General features: G+C 36.6%; 1 protein-coding gene and 1 long non-coding RNA gene across 2 annotated transcripts in view; one reads left to right on the top strand and one right to left on the bottom strand.

Annotated features, from left to right (window-relative positions):
• The first annotated feature begins 127 nt into the window (after positions 1-127).
• LOC137638170 (uncharacterized) overlaps positions 128-20,651 on the top strand; it is a 26,148-nt gene continuing 5,624 nt past the window's right edge. Inside the window, exons 1-3 of the long non-coding RNA XR_011043860.1 lie at positions 128-157; positions 7,272-7,516; positions 11,314-11,391. This is a non-coding gene — a long non-coding RNA (uncharacterized lncRNA). The remainder of the gene's footprint in view (positions 158-7,271; positions 7,517-11,313; positions 11,392-20,651) is intronic.
• The window catches only part of LOC137638169 (carcinine transporter-like), a 32,669-nt gene continuing 17,841 nt past the window's right edge, over positions 5,824-20,651 (bottom strand). Inside the window, exons 3-10 of the mRNA XM_068370255.1 lie at positions 15,019-15,152; positions 12,979-13,141; positions 11,792-11,946; positions 9,956-10,124; positions 8,350-8,577; positions 7,706-7,917; positions 7,301-7,485; positions 5,824-6,203 (exon numbers count right to left, since the gene is read on the bottom strand). Of these exons, the coding sequence (XP_068226356.1) occupies positions 5,931-6,203; positions 7,301-7,485; positions 7,706-7,917; positions 8,350-8,577; positions 9,956-10,124; positions 11,792-11,946; positions 12,979-13,141; positions 15,019-15,152 (1,519 nt within the window). The 3' untranslated portion in view covers positions 5,824-5,930. The remainder of the gene's footprint in view (positions 6,204-7,300; positions 7,486-7,705; positions 7,918-8,349; positions 8,578-9,955; positions 10,125-11,791; positions 11,947-12,978; positions 13,142-15,018; positions 15,153-20,651) is intronic.

The raw sequence follows: 20,651 nt of genomic DNA, 5'->3' as shown, positions 1-20,651 counted from the left end.
CATGATGTACTAAAAATATGATAGGTGAACAGCAGTATGGTGAGGGATAACTACTATCAGTAAGTGGTCACAATGACTGTGCATTTTGCTACTGAGGTAACCTACTGTATATACAGATGAGAGAGGTAAGGAAATGGAAGTTTACAGCTCCTAACCTGTAAGTATTCTGGGTACTGTTTTACTGTTTAAATAACATAGTGTATACAGTATATTCCTACGTGGCATACAGACCTTCAAACCTTCATGCCTTTATTAGGGAGACTGTTTCAGAGCGAGCTGGAATCGATCGTAAAAGTTGGATAACAAGTGATAATCCAGCTGGCAAGGGTGAGGGACGAGGAGTCCCACCCCTTTTTCAATCAGAGCGCCTTCACTTTGGATTCGGCCACTGTCGTGCACAGATGTTCAGACAGCTCCTGTCAAATTTATTCATTTTTTTTTTCAGGAAGTAAATATTGGTTGTTAGTGATGGAATAGAAGCCAGAAGTTTGTGTTTGTCAAGGAAAGGGTAGATGCTGCTGGTTTATGGCTAAATCGGCTATAGATCCACACTCCCTGTGTGCATCTTGTAGGGTGCATGATTTGTTTTCAGGCTTCCCTGTGCACTAAGTGTAAGTTGTTACCTCCTGTGTAGTGGCAGGTTTACTGCCTGAAGGGGAAAAAGCTTCCAAACCGTTCGTTTTTCACTGCTTCTGTCTCCCCGTTGGGTACAACTGCTGCTGCCCCTGTGCATATGCTCCTGGATGACTCCCTTGGGAGTAAGCTGTAAGGGCTTTGAGCCCTCAGATCTTCAGTGAGCTTTTCAGGTTTCGCTGGTGTGTGGGAAAACCCTGGGATTCACTGCACCCCTTTGAGGATTGGAAGCTCTTTACACTTGACCAGGCTGTTAACAACGAGTTTGACCTATGGAGATCATGGGCTTCCTTAGTTCTTTCAAGTAGGCACTCCATTACCTGAGGGAGTTGATAGCTAAGGCTACTTTTCCCCCAGTATCCCATGCTGATTTACAAGTGTCTTAAGTGTCCCAAGTGATGTCATTGGTTAGGGGCACGGTGGTTCTCCTCAGTGTCATTAAGTGTCCCCAGTGACGTCAGTGGTGAGGGGCACGGTGGCTCTCCTCAGTGTCAAGGAACCCAGTTGTTTACCACCTGAAGACCAAGAATGCCGGTAAGTTAAGTAAGGTAGCTCCCAACCCCGGAGAAGGCAAACTTCAAGTTTTTTCTTCTCTTTGCGTGAGAGTGTTGGCTATTACTTGTCTTAGAAGATGTCCGGGAAGATTGATCAATAGGCTTCTACCAGTGAGGTCATCTCTCGTACGAATCAGAGTCATCATACTGCCGTTCAGGACAAAGGGCACTACCCTTTTTGCTGCCTTCCAGGACGATCATCTTCCTGTTGCAAGAAGGTGACAGCTGCCATGCATGAAATTTCTACACGAGCTCATATGTGCTCAAACCTTACTATCTGTGTGATAGTGATCATCCATGTATTGGTGTGCTACTGTCTTAAGCACACATTTGAGTATGAGTTGTTTTCAGATGTATTTAAATGGATTAACTGAATACATCTTAATGGTTTTTAAGTTTTATTCTATAAAACAACTGAGTTAAACATCTCCATCACTGGAGGAAGCTGTGTTGGTCCAGACGACCAATTCTGGTGAAGTTTAGATATGAACTGAATAAATTATCGATATCACAGATATCGTATGCTTGCTTTAATTTAGCCACGTGACGGAATCGGAAGACACCTGCATCCGGTGACGTCACAAACTTTCACACGAGGAGACAATGTGTTGACGTTAAGAAAGAATGTCAATTTGCCGAGGTTTGCATTATACATCCTGTTTATAATTTGAATGACTACAGCAATCCCAGGGTTAGCTCTTCCAACCAACATGACATATTACGTCATTTGTTTTAAACATGTAATATTACTATTCTAATCATTACACATGCACACAAGGTTCAAGAATATGATTATCCACACGCACCATTTCCGCTTGCGCTAGCTCGGAGAGTATTACCTTTCATGCTCACCTGAGATCCAAGTGTATGGTGGCCCCTGTGCTCCAGCTTCACAAACACAATTGTCCATGCTGACAGTCTTTACATGAACACACTTCACGTGAACTGACTAAATGTATTACCTTCCAAGTGCACCGGAGATTCATGTGCATCTGAGATTCACGCACTCAATCTCCATGGTTGACGGACTTGAGCGTACTGCACTGTAGTGACATTGGCAAACCATCTCTTCTTTTGGCTGACAAACCCTCCATGCACCGAGGATCCACGCGTACATGGGACCCAATGGTGAGGTCTTCATGCATATGATCTTTAACCGTACTGCTTACCACGCATATGCGCAAGGTCTACCAGAGTATATTACAGGCTTCGACCTTACTATCTGCCATACTTATGCACTTAAAGCACTTCAGACGCATGCTTTTCATGTGTTAGAGGGAATAACAGAAACTAGTTCTTCATGTGTAAGGACTTAGATCTTACTGCTTACCTCATGTACGTGTTTGACACTCATGCGCTTCACTCCCCTTGTCTCCCCTGAGTAGTTGGTCATCATGCGCTTTATGTTATCATATTGTTCAACCCATAGGGAACTTGTCACCAGCTACTTCTCAGCATTGTAAGTCACAGAATCGAGTTCTTCCAACAAGCAAATATCCTTCCCAGCATCAAGATATTTCTATGCTCTGACACTGGTCTAGGTCACAAGATTTTACCATGCTCCAAGACCGGAAAACAACATGGGAATCTTCCCATTTGTCCTCGTGTAGAATTAAAGCAAATTAGTTCTGGTACCCAGCTCTAAGTGGTATGTGATGCAGAGGCTCACACACTTGGTACCACCACTTGGTCTCATGCGGGACCAAGGTCATGTACTGATAATCAGGGTAAAAGGGTGCTACCCTCTTTCCCACCCTTCTTCCGACAGTTCCCATGAGAAGATGACATCAGGACAGCTTTGAACGCTCTATAACAATCATTGATGTGCCACATCTCATATGCACTATTATAGACAAAACTTCTGACCACTTAACAGGTCTTCACACAACGTTACTAAAACTGTTCAATGCCACACTCTTATGTTCGCCCCTCGGGAACTGAAATATCTAGTGCTTTTCCAGCTGCTGAGTGTATAGAAACACTTTGGCTTCAGAGGAATCAGACCTTCAGGCTGTCATTCCTTCCTCTACAGGGTTCATCCTGATTCCGTTTTGGTCCAGTACATAAATTCACTAGAAGGATTTTCTTAAGCTGCTGAGCCTTCGGACATGACACCAGTTACTCCGAAAAGAAGATGAAACCACCTGTAAAGACCGATTGCTCAAAGTTTTACGATACCTTGTTTGATCTTGCCTCACGCATGAGAGGCCTGGTGCTTTACCACCCTCCAACCCAACTCGAGGTTAATTGGTATGAGGTACTGGTGCTCACATTCCTGCTACCAGCGCTCTGTTCCATACAGGAATGAGCGCACATGCCGTCGATCAGGATGAAGGCCATTGCTCTCACCTTCCACCATCCATCTTCTTCAGAGGGACATCTTCACCCAGAAGGTTGAATACACTGTGACCTCCTCTCATGAGAGGAGGAGTCCGATCGGTCCTAGTCTCATGAGACATCGACAGATTCCTCTAAATGATTTTGTTGGAGGACCAGTTCTGTACTAAAATCTAACCTTCTTATGGAAGGAGTTTGTACCAATATACAGAAGTGTGACCAGAGCTAGGTCGCGTGTGAGATCAAGCACTGCTGGTCAGGTCATTGTCAGCCGCCCTTGTCCTTCTGTTGTACCAGGATATTCTTGGATGCTTCAGTGTCGCCAAGATTAATGAATGTCGAGAGAACCATTGGTATGCACCAAGAGCATTTCCACTTTGGAGGATGATCCTGGTATGTACTCTCCTCTTACCTAAGACCAGAGGTTTTGTACTAGAAATGTTTCTTTTCCAAAGAATTGTTTTCAGTACATGGTACGTATAGGAGTTTACACGCTTGCTGTTGCTGTTCCGTCTGATTTGAAACCGAACATGTAGATTCCCATGCAGACTGGTAGGTACTGCCCTCCTTCCCTTCCCTCTCAGAGAGTTCCAACAAAGGGAACGTGCTTGAGGGTACGATCAATGTACAGTGCGAATGTAATGTTAAATAACCAATCTCATGACGTGATCACAATGGGTATGATATCAACAATCCTGACCTTCCTTACTGTATTGCTCCCAATCTCCACGTGCTTCATTACTGATTGAGCAGTCTGTGTGTGACCACTCACTTTAGGATCAGTCTTCTACTGCTTGTTGGTCACCATGTTATGTGGCACCTCACAATTGGATCTCTTACATCTGTTCTTCAGTAACTTTTGTTTTATAAAACGTCTGTCAGCTTCTTCGTTCCAATTTTCCAAGTTGGAACCAATGATTATTCTCCTCACATGTGCGGGCTACAAGATTTTCTATGTGGTCTTCCCTTCATGCTTCATCATCACAGGAACTTTCTAATTATATCTTCTCCCCAAAAGTCAGGCTTCCTTAAGCTTGGTCTCCACGAGTGTCTCTTTCCATGAGATCCATCGCAGTCAGGAACCATACGATCGAGAACCCTGCATTAGGGAATCATTTGAGTGGAAGCCATGTGATTGAGAAGCACACTATCGGAACTTATGCTCATTCTTTGGGGGATCATTACTTCCAAGTCACCAAGGAACTAATATATCTGTCACCTTTTATTTTTTCCATCCCAGCAATCCTTTTCCTGAGGTCTTCCAACAGATTGGAGTCTTTCAGTGTTCAAGATCTCCTAACATTCCAAGACTTCCCACACTTGAAGATCAGTCTAGGATAGCGGATCACTTTGAGCTCCGAGATTTCACCAAGCACTAAGATCTTCCAACTTATTCATTGGAACAGGTGAATTCTCAGACCCAATCCTAGTACCCTGGACATCCACCAAGATGCTACACATGCTTTCATGGTTGGCAGCAAGAATCCGCATCAATCAAGGACAGGACACTGCCATGTGCAGCATGGTACTGTACCATGCTTTTACATTTGCTCATTAAAAGCCAAGGTGCTGGGTCCCCATAATGTCAGAGAGCATGAAAGCCAAAAGCAGTTCAATCATCAAAGGAGATTAGCCAATGCTTCTTTGTTTGCGGACCTGCTGGTGAATGTCTTGAAGCTAGGAAGGATACAGTACTTAGAAGACCCAACGGCACTGGACTTTCGTCCATTACATACAAAGACTGAGGTCTTCAAGACTTGGTCTGTGATTACCAAGGTCTTTGCTCACATTCGTAAGTTATTGACAAGACTTCTTTCATTTGACAGAGCAGCTAGTTCCCCAGAGGCAGCCCCCTAATGATTGCTTCCAGCATGCATACACGTGAGCTCTCAACCATTCAGTGGAGCTGTCGTCAAGATTCATTCCAGGCAACAGGAATGTAATTGCCGACAATCTTGGTTCCCAGGGACAAGTTGTAGGAATGGAATGGTTCCTTCATCCTCTAGTAGCGTAAAAGACTTCGACTTTGTGGGGCTCCCATAGATTGACAAGTTCTCTTCCCATCTCGTCAAAAAGCTCCCGTTCTTCTGGTCTCCAGTACTGAACCTGTCAGCGGATCTAGAGGAGGGTTATAGCTCTCATACATGCCAGCTTGGGTTTGTTTAATTTTTTCTATCATGGTTGATCGACCGCTTTACAACATCGGAGAATTGACGTTTCTGATTACGTGGGCAGTACACCAACTTTACTGCTAATGGACAAGTGAAAAACACTGATGAATTAACATTTATTTTTTGTGATATGATATGCTCTATAAAATGCATTTACAAACAATAACTTGAACTGTACAGAAGATGAGAATGATCGTTTATCTGTTAGTGATGTACAATGAAATTATTATCTAATCTAATGAGTCTTGCTGCTTATGTCAATGTCCAAGGATGCAAGGTTATCTTGTCCAAGCTCTTGTCTGTTGTGCGGAGAAACCTTCACCTTCTTCGACCAGAGGCGCTTCCCTTTGTAGGAGAAGTACTTCTCAGAGGGCAGAAAATTGCTGGCATCCAAGAGGGACTGTGGTAGGTCGACATTTAGGGTCTCTGGGAGTAAAGACCCGCAGATAAAACCGATGACTCCAATGGCAAACAGAATGATGTAAGGGACCCAGTCCCCATGGACATGCTGAAAAAATGATGAGTGGAAAATAAATTAAGAAATTAACATAAATATATTTATCCACTATAAAATACAGTAGTCACTAAAGATCTCTTATGTTGTTCATATTAGATGTAGGCTATTTCTATGCATAATAGAACTTCTTTTATCATTAAAAGTTTCATACCACGTTTCACGTAACATGTGGACGGGACTCAAATATCCATTATTTTTGTCAATCAAGGTATGTTTTAAAAACACTGTCGAGCAATTCATTGCATATGAAATCGTATACTGTACTGTATAAAACTCTCAGTTTTAGGGTTATTACCATAAGGATTTAGTGCTGAAGCATTATGTTATCCACAGATATACCATTTATGGAGTAGAATCTAGTATACCTACAAAACAGAGAAATATGTATGGTCGTGGCTCTGTCATTGGGGAGTAAATTTAGATCAAAATTATTTCGGTGGAGTAAATAACTACTTTGCATGGAAATCTGGCTGGACAGCTTAGCAGGCTGATGCTGGGTGTATTGGAAGGTTACGGGAGGATGAAAGATGCTAAAAAATTTGGTGAAAATGCAACTTGGTAGAAATAGTGTTGGGCAGAATCAAGACACTACCAAATGTACTTGTGAAATTCCTGATGTAATTGTGTTAGCCTTTAGTAATGACTGTCTTCTAAGGCAAAAGTGTTTTTGTGAACTTATTTTTTTATTTTTATGACCATGGAAATTAGTTTGAGGGCACTTGATTCAATATGTTGTTTCTGTTTAGTTTGTTTCATTTCATTTCATTTTTATTTATTTTTAAAATATGATGTTGCCAATTTTATAGTAAATTTAGTTATTAAGTGTTTTGTAAACTGAAGCTTGAACAGTTTAGGAACAATCCATGATGTAAAAAGGGAATAGATTAAAATCTTGCTGCTTGGAACTAGCAAAAAAAGCAGCATAAGAAAATAAAATAGAAAATTAATTTGCTAGTTTCCTTTTTAATTAGCATCAGCATTATCTTACAAGCTTTTACACATTATAAAGTACAGTATTTCTGGTATTAAAACTTATTCCTTTTTTCTACTTTTTTCCAGGAGCCCCAAGATCAAAGGAAAACACTTACAAGATATGCGATGTATGGAGCAGTCGTTCCAAAGCAAGATGAGATGAGGGAAGAGAGTCCTGTCCCCGATGCTCGGTGGGTCGTGGGATAGATTTCTGCGCATTGAATGTAGACCACCATGAAACTCATCGTGATGAACATCTTGCTCATTATCAGAATGCTTATTCCAACCCACGGTTCAGCAGCTTGATGAAAAGAAATGATCACTTATGAAAGGTATGTATGTCGCTTATCTTAGTGTGATTGAGATATATGATCTAAAAAGACTTGAATACGCTGTGTGGGAGCCATACAGACAGACCTACAGCGAAACTTAACTTTTTGTGTGAGAGACATACAGACAGACCTACAGCGAGGCTTAACTTTCTGTGTGAGAGACTTACTGACAGACCTAGAGAAACTTACCTGTCGTGAAAACTGCAATTAGTGCAAATATTGCAGCAAACAGCGAACTTCCAGCTTCGGTCCAACGCCGACCAATAAAATCTGCTCCCCACCAAGCAAGGAGGTTGGAAGGAAGTTCCGTTATGCCAAGCAGGAAGAAATTTAGGAACTCATTACCACTGAGGTTTGTGGTATTGTATGCCAGTCCATAGTAGAAGAGATTGTTGCAGGTGCTGCAAGAAAATGCTGTATTATCTGACCAGAAAGGACTTGAGTCTAGAGTCTACATTGTATAAAAATGATGTGAATGCTATGATATTATTATCATTATTAGCTAAGCTACAACCCTAGTTTGAAAAGCAGGATGCTTTGAGCTCAAGGGATCAAACAGGGAAAATAGCCCAGTGAGGAAAGGGAATAAATTAACAATATGAGAAATAATCAACAATTAATAAAAATTTTAAAAACAGTAACAACATCAAAACAGATGTAAGTTTGCCAACTTTATGCTGTGGTATACATTTATACTTTTATATAAAGGAATTCTCATGTGTATGAATGACCCAATGGCAATAGAATTTGTACAGTCATTTAGATAATATAAAGAAATGTACAATAAACAAGACAAAGTCTTACTATGTACAATGAACAAGATGAAATCTTACTAGCAAGCCGTGAGCAGAAGTGTTCGGATGGAGACTTTTCGATACTTGAACAGCTGCAGACCACCGTAATTGCGTTCTGTATTGTGAACCAGAGCGATGCTTTGGATGTTCTGTTCCAATTTCTCTGGAACAGGTCTTCCGTTTCGTTTGGCAATTGATTTTAAGAGAGCTGCCGTCTCGTCCAAGCGGTTTCTGGACAACAGCCAACGTGGAGACTCAGGCAATATCCTGCAATGTACGTGGAGGGTTTTCAGAACTGATTTTGTAGTTTTTTAAAACTTTTCTATTACTTAAGCTACACTATTATCATCGTTAATTAATAAAGATTCATATCAAAATTTTTGTTACTTCTAGCTGCTAGCCAATAAGAAATGTCCTGGCTTGGCAATCTGTTGTAGGTAGTTTGAGACCCGCCTAAACTCGATAGTTTCTTGTACAGTATTGTCTGCAACCTCACTATCCTTGTGAGCTAGGGATAGGGTGTTTAAGGGAGATTATATGTCTACCTGCTGAATGATCAGGAGCCATTGGCTGGCTATTCCTGGTCCTAGCCTGATAGAGAGGGGTCTTCGGTGCTGATCATACATATATATGGTCAGTCTCTAGGGCATTGTCACTGTCCCCTGCTTCTGCCATTCAAAAGTGACCTTTAAATCTTTTAAACTGGATCTTATTGCCCTTAGTGTGTGCGCTACTCATACCATGTAATATATCCTTCCCCGCATTACCTATTTCTCTTCAAAATGACAGCCTCCCATTACCCTCTGTCTCCTGAAAATTCCTTCCCAGGTATTCTTCCAAGTCATTACCATTCAAACAGACTTATGGTATTGCTTGCTCCTGTGTTATTATTATTGAATTTTGTTTTTCAAATTGATTTGCACTGAGGCCAGACACTGGTTCTTGCAACGATGCAACATTTTCAGTGGGGAGATTTGTATACGGAGCCGTTTCCATGCGACTGGTTTGGACCCCTGGACAGCAAACTTGGTTTCTCTGAATCCTCTAAAATTAATTTCTTCAGAAAGAATTGTTATTATAAATATTTTTTTCCTGAATATGTTCAATTGAGCAACTTTTTAAAGGTCAGAGGTTGTTTCATAACTCAACATTGATTTTTACTTTGATTTGTACAAGGACCTTGCCGTATTGTCGTGAAAAAATTGATTTCAAAGCTAAGATATTTGAGTTTGTCTCAAGATCTGAGAAGCTATAGTAGATATCTCAGGTCTTCAGACTATGTCAGGACGTATTAAGATATAACAGTGTTGTCTCTTGAATTATAGGGCATTGTATCTACTCAAATTTTCTATGAATTGTGTACTCACTATCTCACCCAAAGCTCCTCTATTTTAAGGTCACCTTTAGAATGTTGTATTATTGAAAACTATTTTCATTGTAATCTATGATTTTAGAGATTTTTATAAGTCAAAAGTGCAATTGCATAGTATAATCTTGGTGTCCAAAGGTGATATCCGTTCAACAGAGCAGACAGAACCTGGTATGATCTACAGTAGTTTATTTTGCATTGGCACAGAAACTCTTCACAAAGTTGAAGCACGAAAGAGGTAACACATTACATAAAGGGATGACCATCACTACTTACCACCATGCAAGAATGAAGACAGAGAATGGGACTGTGGTAATCAAGCCCAGGATAACCCAGTCACGTGAGAGCCAAGCAATGAGGGGTAAGATACACATTCCAGCAGTCCACAAAATGAAGCTGGTAGATGTGATCCTGGCTCTCCAAGTTGGAGAAACTTGTTCCATAACTGAAAGAAGAGGGTGGGATTGGTTATATATCAGTCCATATTTTGTAATTTCTGGAAAATTACACATTATGCAGTCACATGATTTAATCTTTCCGTTGATCTTATCTATACAAATTTACCATCATTTTTTTATTATCTCACAACAGAAATGATACAAGACCTATACAGTTTAGAATATGTGATAAAATTCTTTCGAAGTCAACAACAACAAATGCAGCTATTTCAAGTCCACTGCAGGGCAAAGACCTCAGACATATGCTTAGTCATTTATGGGGTTTGGCCATTTTCATCAGCACAATAGTCACTACGAATTGGTGATTGTAGGAGACTTGTGTTTGATCACTCACAGCAAACTAACCTAGTATGGGTGGCCCTGACTAGTACAACTTTGCTGATCATGACGATACACAAACCCTTTCACCACTTCAAGGTATCCCCACTGAGAAAATCACTTAACCATAAATAGACGTGATCAATAGACATATAATGTTAAATTTCAATTGAAAAATGCAAATAAATCTCTCATTATCCCCTCTCATCCTCATTCTCTATCTTCCTAAAACTATCAATTTATAGACGAATTCTTAAATATCCTCCCACTTCCATTATGGCTGTGGTGGCATAGATAGATACAAACTCATATATTCTCCCACATATTTCATAGCGGTAAATATATATCTGCTGAAATGTCCTTCTAATCTACCATGTGAATTGGTGATTATACTCTTACAGAAGATCCTGTGTGTGTATGTGTGTGTATACATGTTCTATACAGTACTGTATATATATTGTAAGGAAATTCTTATACTGTATTCATATATTGTTTTATCTATGAAGGATGTGTCCCGTCCCAAATCCATATGGGGGCCAACATAGTAAAATGAGAATCATGAAACTTTTTTTTTTGCTTTTTATTCATGTTGCAGATAGCTTGAATATATTGTTAGAATTATATTTTATCATAGTTCTTAGCGAAATGAAGGCTACTCCTCTTGCTTTATTTTTTTATCCAATATTTCCACAAAATTTAGACATTCTTGCATATTTTTAGCCAATTCCAACTTATGATTTTAGCATTTTACTGATTCATGATTTGTTTTAGTATTTTGAATGCTATACAATATACTGCAACAATAATCGTCCCCATGGTGCCTAAATAGTGACCTAAGCATGAAATTTATCTTTGCAGCGAGAAATCTGAGAAAAATATCACTGACCAAGAATGCTGTCACCGAGAGACGATATAACAGAGCTTGAATCTAAAAAGGTCAGTATATTTATGTTCTGTTAGAATATTTACCTCCATCAGCGAAGTTGGAAGGTTATGTTTTTTACCCTATTTATGTGTTTGTGAACAGCTTTCTGGCCCCAATTTTAATGGTAGAGTAATGAAACTTGCAGGGATTAACTGTTATGTAAAAAGCTGGAAATGATTAAAGGTCAAAGGGTAAGCCTGGGGTCATGGTCAAGCAAAATGTCCAATTCACGTAACTAGCCATAAGTTTGGACATCATTGTCACAGAGACTTCAAACTTGGTTCATATTTGAGTGTATGAAAATCCACGCCAATTGATATATGTTAAGGTCAAAGTCGAGAAATAAGCTACCGCGGCAGAGGTCTGTGCTCTTACTGAGTGCCCCTCTAGTTTAGTATGATTCGCTCTTACCTATTATCAGTGGCAGTTCCAGAATAGGTGGGAAGGATAAAGATGCCAGAAACGTGGTAATCATTATCCAGACGTATGAAGTCATGTACAAGCGAACTATGCCAAATATAGCATATGTCATCATGGCCACGACAAATACAGGCCGGCGACCCAATCTGAAAAAGAGTATTGTATCAGCTGGAACAAGTTAAATAAATATTCATATTTAGCTTTAACATTCTGTAGATGTTTGTTTGTGATACATTTGTATGTATGCACAGTTGTACACTGGAGTTTTTGGCACCTCACCCTAAGGAAATGCACCCTATCACACCCGTTTTGCACGGAGAGTAACCAAACAGATATACAGTAGTAGTGTAGGGAGAGATGGCTGTGGTGGTGGGCAGGGCTACATGTAAGACCTCGCTATGCAGTAAGTGTACAACTAAATTTACTTGCTCAGAGTAAGACGTGCCAAGAATTCCTGCATCCAGCTGTACATTACATAAGTCTCTGAATATTTAATGTGATTCATTTCTTACGTTACATTAATTAAAAGATGCAAAAGCAATGCTTTAAGCTAGATTCCAGCTGCCTGTTTATATTTAAATTGAAATTAAAATAGGATTCACATTTTAGTATTTATTGGTCTCCAGATGCACTACCGCCTAATATTAATTCAAATTCGACTAATTTTGGTGTAAATAAGTAAATTGTATGAAACTTACAAAAACAGCATTGAAGTTTTTTTCCATTAACTTGTACTAAAAGAATTTATTAACAATTATTTTAAGTCATCTAATACAATACTGTAATTTGAGAATCAATTGAAAAGTAAAATTACTGATTCATTCAAAGCACTAAAAGATCTGAAAATAAACTGAAAAGGGAAGATCCCAAATCCCTCAATTGGAAAGGATCTTAAAATTAATTAAATAGGAAAAATCAAGAATTTTTGAAGGCATTTAAATGTCTTGAAATTGATTGAAAAGGAAAGGTGCTGAATCCTTCAAGACAATCAAAGCTCAGAAAATTGATTTAGAAGATCTTGCGTCTAGGCACTGAAAGTGAATATGTATTAAATATAATTACTGTATACCAAATCCTTGTTCCGACAAAAATCTCTGAAAAGAAAAATCTGGAATCGTTTTAGTCCTTGAAAGATCTGAGAGCCAACCTTATCATAATCGGGATTTAGGTACACTTACATATCGGACAATGAATTGAAGATGAACGTTCCAACGACATTTCCGGCCACTCCGATGGACTGCCAGTTAGCTGCCAAAGAGTCACGGCCACAAACCCAGTTCTGATCCATGCTCAGTGTGGAATCGTAATCTGTATGGTCGTAGTCCCATGACCCCTGGCATTCTGAAATTGGAATTGAAAAGATCATCAAATTGATTTGATTTTTACCGACATCACAGTAGGAAGTACAGTATTGTATATTGAAATTAAAATGTCTTGCAATCGGTAACAATATTAAGATATATAAACTATGAAGAGATACTTAGGTAACATGTAATATTTTTCATCAGAATATATACACAATATCCTATTGTTTTTATGTACTTTATTCTGAATTTGTAAACAAATGTTTTAGATTAGTGAACCCATACATTTTTGCTTGTGAATAATTTTAGGACAAATTAATGTTTTGCTAAGGCATAATTATGGACGCTGGTGGTCAGATACATGACTGTGAGCTCGTTTCTCTTGATATGGGATATGGGGAGCTAATGGGTGATGTGGAGGATAATAATTAGTTTATGTTGTAACAGTCTGGACTATTTCTACAATTCTAAGGGCTGTGGTGGCCTGGCGGTAGCATCGTTGCCTAATGATTGCCAGACTGGGGTTCGAGTTCCATTTAAACTTGTTAGTTCCTTTGGTCGCTGCAACTTCACCATCCTTCAGAGCTAAGGAAGTGTTTGGGGGAGCATATAGGTTTATCTGTTGAGTCATCAGCAGCAATTATCTAACCCTCCTTGGTCCTAGCTTGGGCGTAGAGGGGCTTGGGTGCTGATCTTATGTATATATATGGTCAGTCTCTAGGGCATTGTCCTGCTTAATAGGGCAATGTCACTGTCCCTTGCCTTTGCCATTCATGAGTAGCCTTTAAACCTTAATAGGTGAAGTGGAGAATAATAACTAATTTATTTTGCAACTGTCTGGATCATTTCTGTCGTAGGCTGTAGTTTACTAGTTTAATTCTTGAGTCCACATTGTGAAAATATTACGCATGCAAAAGTCTTTTATTATTGTTATTATTATTATTATTATTATTATTATTATTATTATTATTATTATTATTGTTATTATTATTATTATTATTATTATTATTATTATTATTATTATTATTATTATTATTATTATTACTAGCTAAGCTATAACCTTAGTTGGAAAAGCAAGATGCTATAAGCCCAAGGGCTCCAACAAGGAAAAAATGGCCAAGGGAGGAAAGGAACTAAGGAAATAAATGAATGATATGAGAAGTAATGAACAATTACAATAGAACATTTTGAAAACAATAACAACATTCAAACAGATATTTTGTGTATAAACTATAAAAGACTTATGTCAGCTGTTCAACATGAAAACATTGGCTACAGTAAGGATCCTTTATCAACGATGGGTAAAATAACATGCAAATTTTGTTGCATCTATTTGTAAGTTATGTCATAGTTCTTTTTCAAAGAAAAATCCCTAACGGAATGGGATTTATACACCACTGGATTTTGTATATCATAGAAAGCACAACACTTAGCCCAATGAAGATAAGTTTGCCATCCAAACCATTTTCACTTCATTTAAATGTCATTGAACTTCTTACTTATCGAGACTGATAAGATAAAGCACCTTAAAATCCTATCCGTTTTACTGTATATCTCATTCTACGTTAATTCATCAAAATTCTGATGTTCATTGAATTTCCTATGATGATTATCTGTAATTTAATTTTTCATTTTATAAGTAAGAATCAATGGGAAGGCATTTTGAGTAATTTATTTAGGTTTCTTAATGCAGAACTTTGCAAAAATACTATGCAGTATTATTCTCAGTATTGAAAGTACTCTCTAAATTAATTTTACATTGATTTGATTCTACTAATTACTTCAATTCTTTTAATGGATTTTTTTTTAGATCATAAAAAAAAGTTTTTAAACCCCACCAATTTTGTAGAATGGAATTTATTAAAATAATTTCCCAAACGACAGCTTAGAAGTTTGTTAACGTTTCTCCCTTACCTGTGATTCCGTATGTTTGATTAAATGTAGAAACCAAACTGTCAATATCCGTCAGGTTTAGAAGGCTCAGGTAGTCCCAGGTCACGTTGTATTGTTGGCACTGGCTGAAGCTCGCTTCCCCGTCTGTGATTTCCCTGTTAAATGAGGTCAAAATTGTAAGATTATAGGTCGAACAAAATTGAAGGCTACATAAATCTCTTGCTTGAGGGTAAACTTTGGCACACTATTCTATTTTTTTCCTCTTCCTCTTGTTATTTTGAAGTTTTTATTGTTTATATATGAAAGATTTATTTGAATTATATTATTGTTCTTAAACTTCTTTTGTAGTTTTTCCCTTATTTCCTTTCCTCACCAGGCTATTTTTAATGTTGGAGCCCTTGGGCTTATAGCATCTTGCTTTTCTAACTAGGGTTGTAGCTTAGCAAGTAATAATAATAATAATAATAATAATAATAATAATAGTAGTAGTAGTAGTAGTAGTAGTAGTAGTAGTAGTGATAATAATAATAATAATAATGATAATAATAATAATAATAATAATAATAATAATAATAATAAATAGATTGTAAGCTCATTTATTCAGATGTAATATTAAAATCCACTCGAGTAAACGAATTATCGAATTATACATTTACCAGCTTCTTTCTAAACTTCAAAATTAAAAGTCATTATTCATTGCATTGTAAATTATGTAATGATGCAATTTGTCATTATTCATTGCATTGTAAATTATATAAGAGTGCAATTATGAGTCTTATATGCATTTGTAAATCATTTTCAAAAGGCCTTCTGTGGCTTTCCCAAGACTCTTTCATTGAAAATATACTGTTCAGTTACTTGTTACAGAGTTCAATTGAAAATTCCAGCATGAAGCCGATTTACTTTTGTATTTCCTAAATGATATCTAAGCTTTCTTTTTCCAATGAGATGCAAACCAAGGTTCTTTTACAGTGACTTTTGGGTCCCTTTGTGGATTGCCTTCTGTCTTTTAATGTTTTATGTGCCCTTTAATCTCCTGTCACTTAGCTGTCCACCTTCTTTGACTCTAGTTTTTACGTTTAATTGGAAAAGAATTCTTCAAGGCAAGTCATAGGAGACTGTAAATAGCTTAGTGGTAATAATAAACTACTTGATGATAATTATAATCTTCCATGTATAATAAAGAGTAAGTGTCTGGTCATATACTGTATATATATACTGTGTATATATATATATATATAAATATATATATATATATATATATATATATATACATATATATATATATATATATATATATATATATACATACATATATATATATATATACATATATACATATATATATATATATATATATATATATATGTATATATATATATATTTTCTTTCCAGTCACGATCAGTGGCATTCTCAGACATATAAGTGCTCAGTCTCTCACTGTCCCTCAGATAGGGGGGGAGAGGGAGCAGTCTTACCCAGGTGAAAGGGGTTGCAGTTAAGGAAGGGGAGGCGATGGTAACTGTTGAATGAATGTTTGTGTATGTATCTATCTAAATAATTAGCCGTCATTTTTGATGGGTCACTGCACAAGTTAGGATGTAATTCTATACCATTTAATGAAAATTTGTTTTGGATACCAGTCCAGTGGAAAATGACAATATTCCGTTCAAGAACACAAAATAAAATATGTGGACGGAATCTTCTACAAATCAACCCCTCTCTCTCCTAAATAATGTCTGCTTAGCTCCTTTAATACAATGTTTCAAAATAACCTCAACATTAGTGAGTATTTTGCAACATTGTTCGTTATTTACTCCCAGAAAGGGGCTTGGATTATGTGATCGTAAACCAAGCAGTGACAGCCTCTGCCTGACCCTTCGTAAGCACGTCTCTTGATGTAAATCAATTGTACGCCTCTCGAACCAATCGTGGAATGATGTTATCCGTTGAAGTGACTATCCATCTTCTTCAAGTTCAAATATTATATACAGTATATATATATATATATATATATATATATATATATATATATATGATAAATCTTTTGCACATTTAAACGTGTTTTTTTCATATTTCAAATAAGCCATATATATTAATACATTAAAGTCTCGATTCTCTTAACAACCTCGGGATCAGAGCCCCAGGTGGAACCACCCAAAGACTATAATATCAGACCGGCCGGGATATCTGTATGCCAGTGACCATATCACTCAGTGGTATGGTCACTGGCATACAGATATCCTGGACGAGGGTTCAAATCCCGGCCGGTCTGATATTATAGTCTTTGGGTGGTTCCGCCTGGGGCTCTGATCCCTAGGTCGTTAAGAGAATCCAGACTTTAATGTATCAATATATATGGCTTATTTGAAATATATATATATATGTATATAATACATACCTGAATATATATAATACATACCTGTATATATATATATATATATATATATATATATATATATATATATATATACACACACATATATATACCTATATATATCTATATATATACATATATATATATATATATATATATATATATATATATATATATATGCATATATATTTATATATATATATATATATATATATATATATATATATATATGTATATACACATACATATATACATTTATATATATATATATATATATATATATATATATATATATATATATATATGTATATATATATTTATAGACGTGTGTGTATGTATATACACACTGTTTGAGAATATGCATACATATTCGTATACAGTCTGAACGACTAATTATTGTTTTGTTAAATTATTTTTTTTCGGATCGGAATAGGAGAAAGTAATTAGCTGTCATTGAAAATTATCAAACTTGGATAAAACATCGCAAGCCATTTCGTTCAAATTGATTTGAATAATGTTATTTAAGAACATGCTTTTATCCAGATTTATGGGGTTCCATTTTTGGAACTGGAGTCGGTTTTCTAAAACCGACTCCAGTTCCGTTTTGGAGCCGGAGTCAATTTTGGAGCTGTGATTCGACTCCATAATTTTTTTAATAATCCTGTTCATAGTTTACATTCAGATCTTCCTAATCCATAGAATCCCATACATAGGACTGCATAGTTGATCCTATTTTAACAATCATGTCTTATCTTTTCTTCTAACCAAGTTGTAAAATGAGCTTCCAAATCCTATAGTTGATTCGGTGGAACTTCGAAATTTACACTTCATAAATTTTTTTTATTAATGTGAGTTTCGCTTTATAGTGTATTATTTTCTTCACTTTTCACTGTTTATTCTATACTGCTCAATTTCCCTTTGTGTATGATGATTTTCTCTAATGACAGAGTCCTCTTAGGCCTTTACCATTCTGTATATCTATCAAAGTATGCATCTCAGCTTAGCTATGAGGATAATAATAATGATAATGATAAAATTGATTTGGTATTATTAGGCCCTGCTGCTTCCTCTGGTAGGTTTAGTGACCACTGAGGTAGCAGCAGAAGGGAATTCAGTGTATGGAGCTTCATTTGTTGTGGAGAACAGGGGAGGATGAATCCCTCGTTAGGCTGGGAGGAGCTAAGAGGAGAAAAGTTCCCCTTTTGTTCCTTTTTTGGTCGGCTACCCTTCAAAATTGGGGGAAGTGCCTCGGTAGATAGATAGATTATTATTATTATTATTATTATTATTATTATTATTATTATTATTATTATTATTATCTTCTCTAACTATTTATTCCTTATTTGCAAATGATAATAATAACATCAACAACAACAACAACAACAATAATGATAATAATAATAATAATAATAATAATAATAATAATAATAATAATCAGTAAAATAAAGCCTTTTATAAACAGCAAAAAAAAAAAAAGAATCCTAGCACCTGATTGATAGAAACTATGACACAGAAAGAGCAGATAAATTTTCTCCTACTTAATCAATTTCTATTATTAAATGAATCCTACTTGACCCTCTTCATCCTCTTGACTGTCCCCATAGATTGAAACTGTCTGTGACATCAGACAGAAGACATATCTTCCCCAAGGACAAAAATTTACAAGACAGAGTTATTATTATTATTATTATTATTATTATTATTATTATTATTATTATTATTATTAATATTATTATTATCATTATTATTATTATTACTTGTTAATCTACAAGCCTAGTTGGAAAAGCAGAATGCTATACGCCCAGGGACTCCAACAGGGAAAATAGCCCAGTGAGGAAAGGAAACAAGGAAAAATAAAATATTTTAAGAACAGTAACATTAAAATAAATATCTCCTATATAAATGATAAAAACATTTAGCAAATCAGGAGGAAGATAAATAAGATGGAATAGCGTACCCAGTTGTACCCTCAAGCAAGAGAACTATACCCCAAGATAGTGGAAGATCATGGTACAGAGGCTATGGTACTACCCAAGACTAGAGAACAGTGGTTAGATTTTGGAGAGTCGTTCCCTTTAGAAGAGCTGCTTACCATAACTAAAGAGTCTCTTCTACCCTTCCTAAGAGGAAAGTGGCCACTGAACAATTACAGTGCAGTAGTTAATCCCTTGGGAGAAGAAGAATTGTTTGGTAATCTCAGTATTGTCAGGTGTACGAGAACAAAGGAGAATATGTAAAGAATAGGCCAGACTATTTGGTGTGTGTGTAGGCAAAATGAAAATGAACCGTAACCTGAGAGAAGGCTCCAATGTATTACTGTCTGGCCTGTCAAATACCCCTTAACTCTTGCGGTGGTATCTCGATGGGTGGCTGGTGCCCTGGCCAGCCTACATATCTTCCCCAAAGACAAGAATTTACTGAACCATTTAGGGACAGTTATTGATAAGCGTGTGTAGAGTTACATGTTAGTTCCTATAGTGATATTATATCAGATGCAGAAAGTAGTTTTAATGTATTTTTCAATGGTCACTTTTAGTATCTTACTGTAAAATATAAAAATAAAAGGAAATTAGGTCTCTCAAATTCACTGTAAAACCGTTTTTTTCTCTCTCTCAATAGAAATTTCTTAATACTTTCATGGATAGAGAATGATTTAATTTTCGTTTAATATAGACAAATAAAAATTAATTCTTCAAGAAATTTTTTTGTAAGCATGCATACGTAGATTTATTTATTCATTTCACTCATATAAACCTCTCTCTCTCTCTCTCTCTCTCTCTCTCTCTCTCTCTCTCTCTCTCTACACACACACACACACACATATATGTATATATATATATATATATATATATATATATATATATATATATATATATATATATATATATATATATATATATATGTGTGTGTGTGTGTGTGTGTGTATGTATATGCTAAATTTTCTCTTCATAGTTCCTACATCCTGCCACATTTTTTCCAACTTGAGAATGCAACATTGTCCTATACAGTTGCACACATCTTGCAATGCAATGCAATAGGATGTATGCTACATTACACAGGAGGGGTCCGTATTGTTATTGGACATTCTTGTGAAAACTGATACTATTGTGTTGAGGAAGGACGGGAAAGTTCAAGTCTGAGAAATTGAGAACTTGTCTGAATGGATAGAGGTAAAGAGAGGAATATTGTATATATATATATATATATATATATATATATATATATATATGTGTGTGTGTGTGTGTGTGTGTGTGTGTGTGTGTATGTATATATGTGT

The sequence above is a fragment of the Palaemon carinicauda genome, chromosome 3 (assembly GCF_036898095.1).
Source record: "Palaemon carinicauda isolate YSFRI2023 chromosome 3, ASM3689809v2, whole genome shotgun sequence".
NCBI lineage: Eukaryota > Metazoa > Arthropoda > Malacostraca > Decapoda > Palaemonidae > Palaemon > Palaemon carinicauda.
The sequence above is the reverse complement of the archived record's forward strand: the minus strand, read 5'-3'. Positions and strand labels throughout refer to the sequence as shown.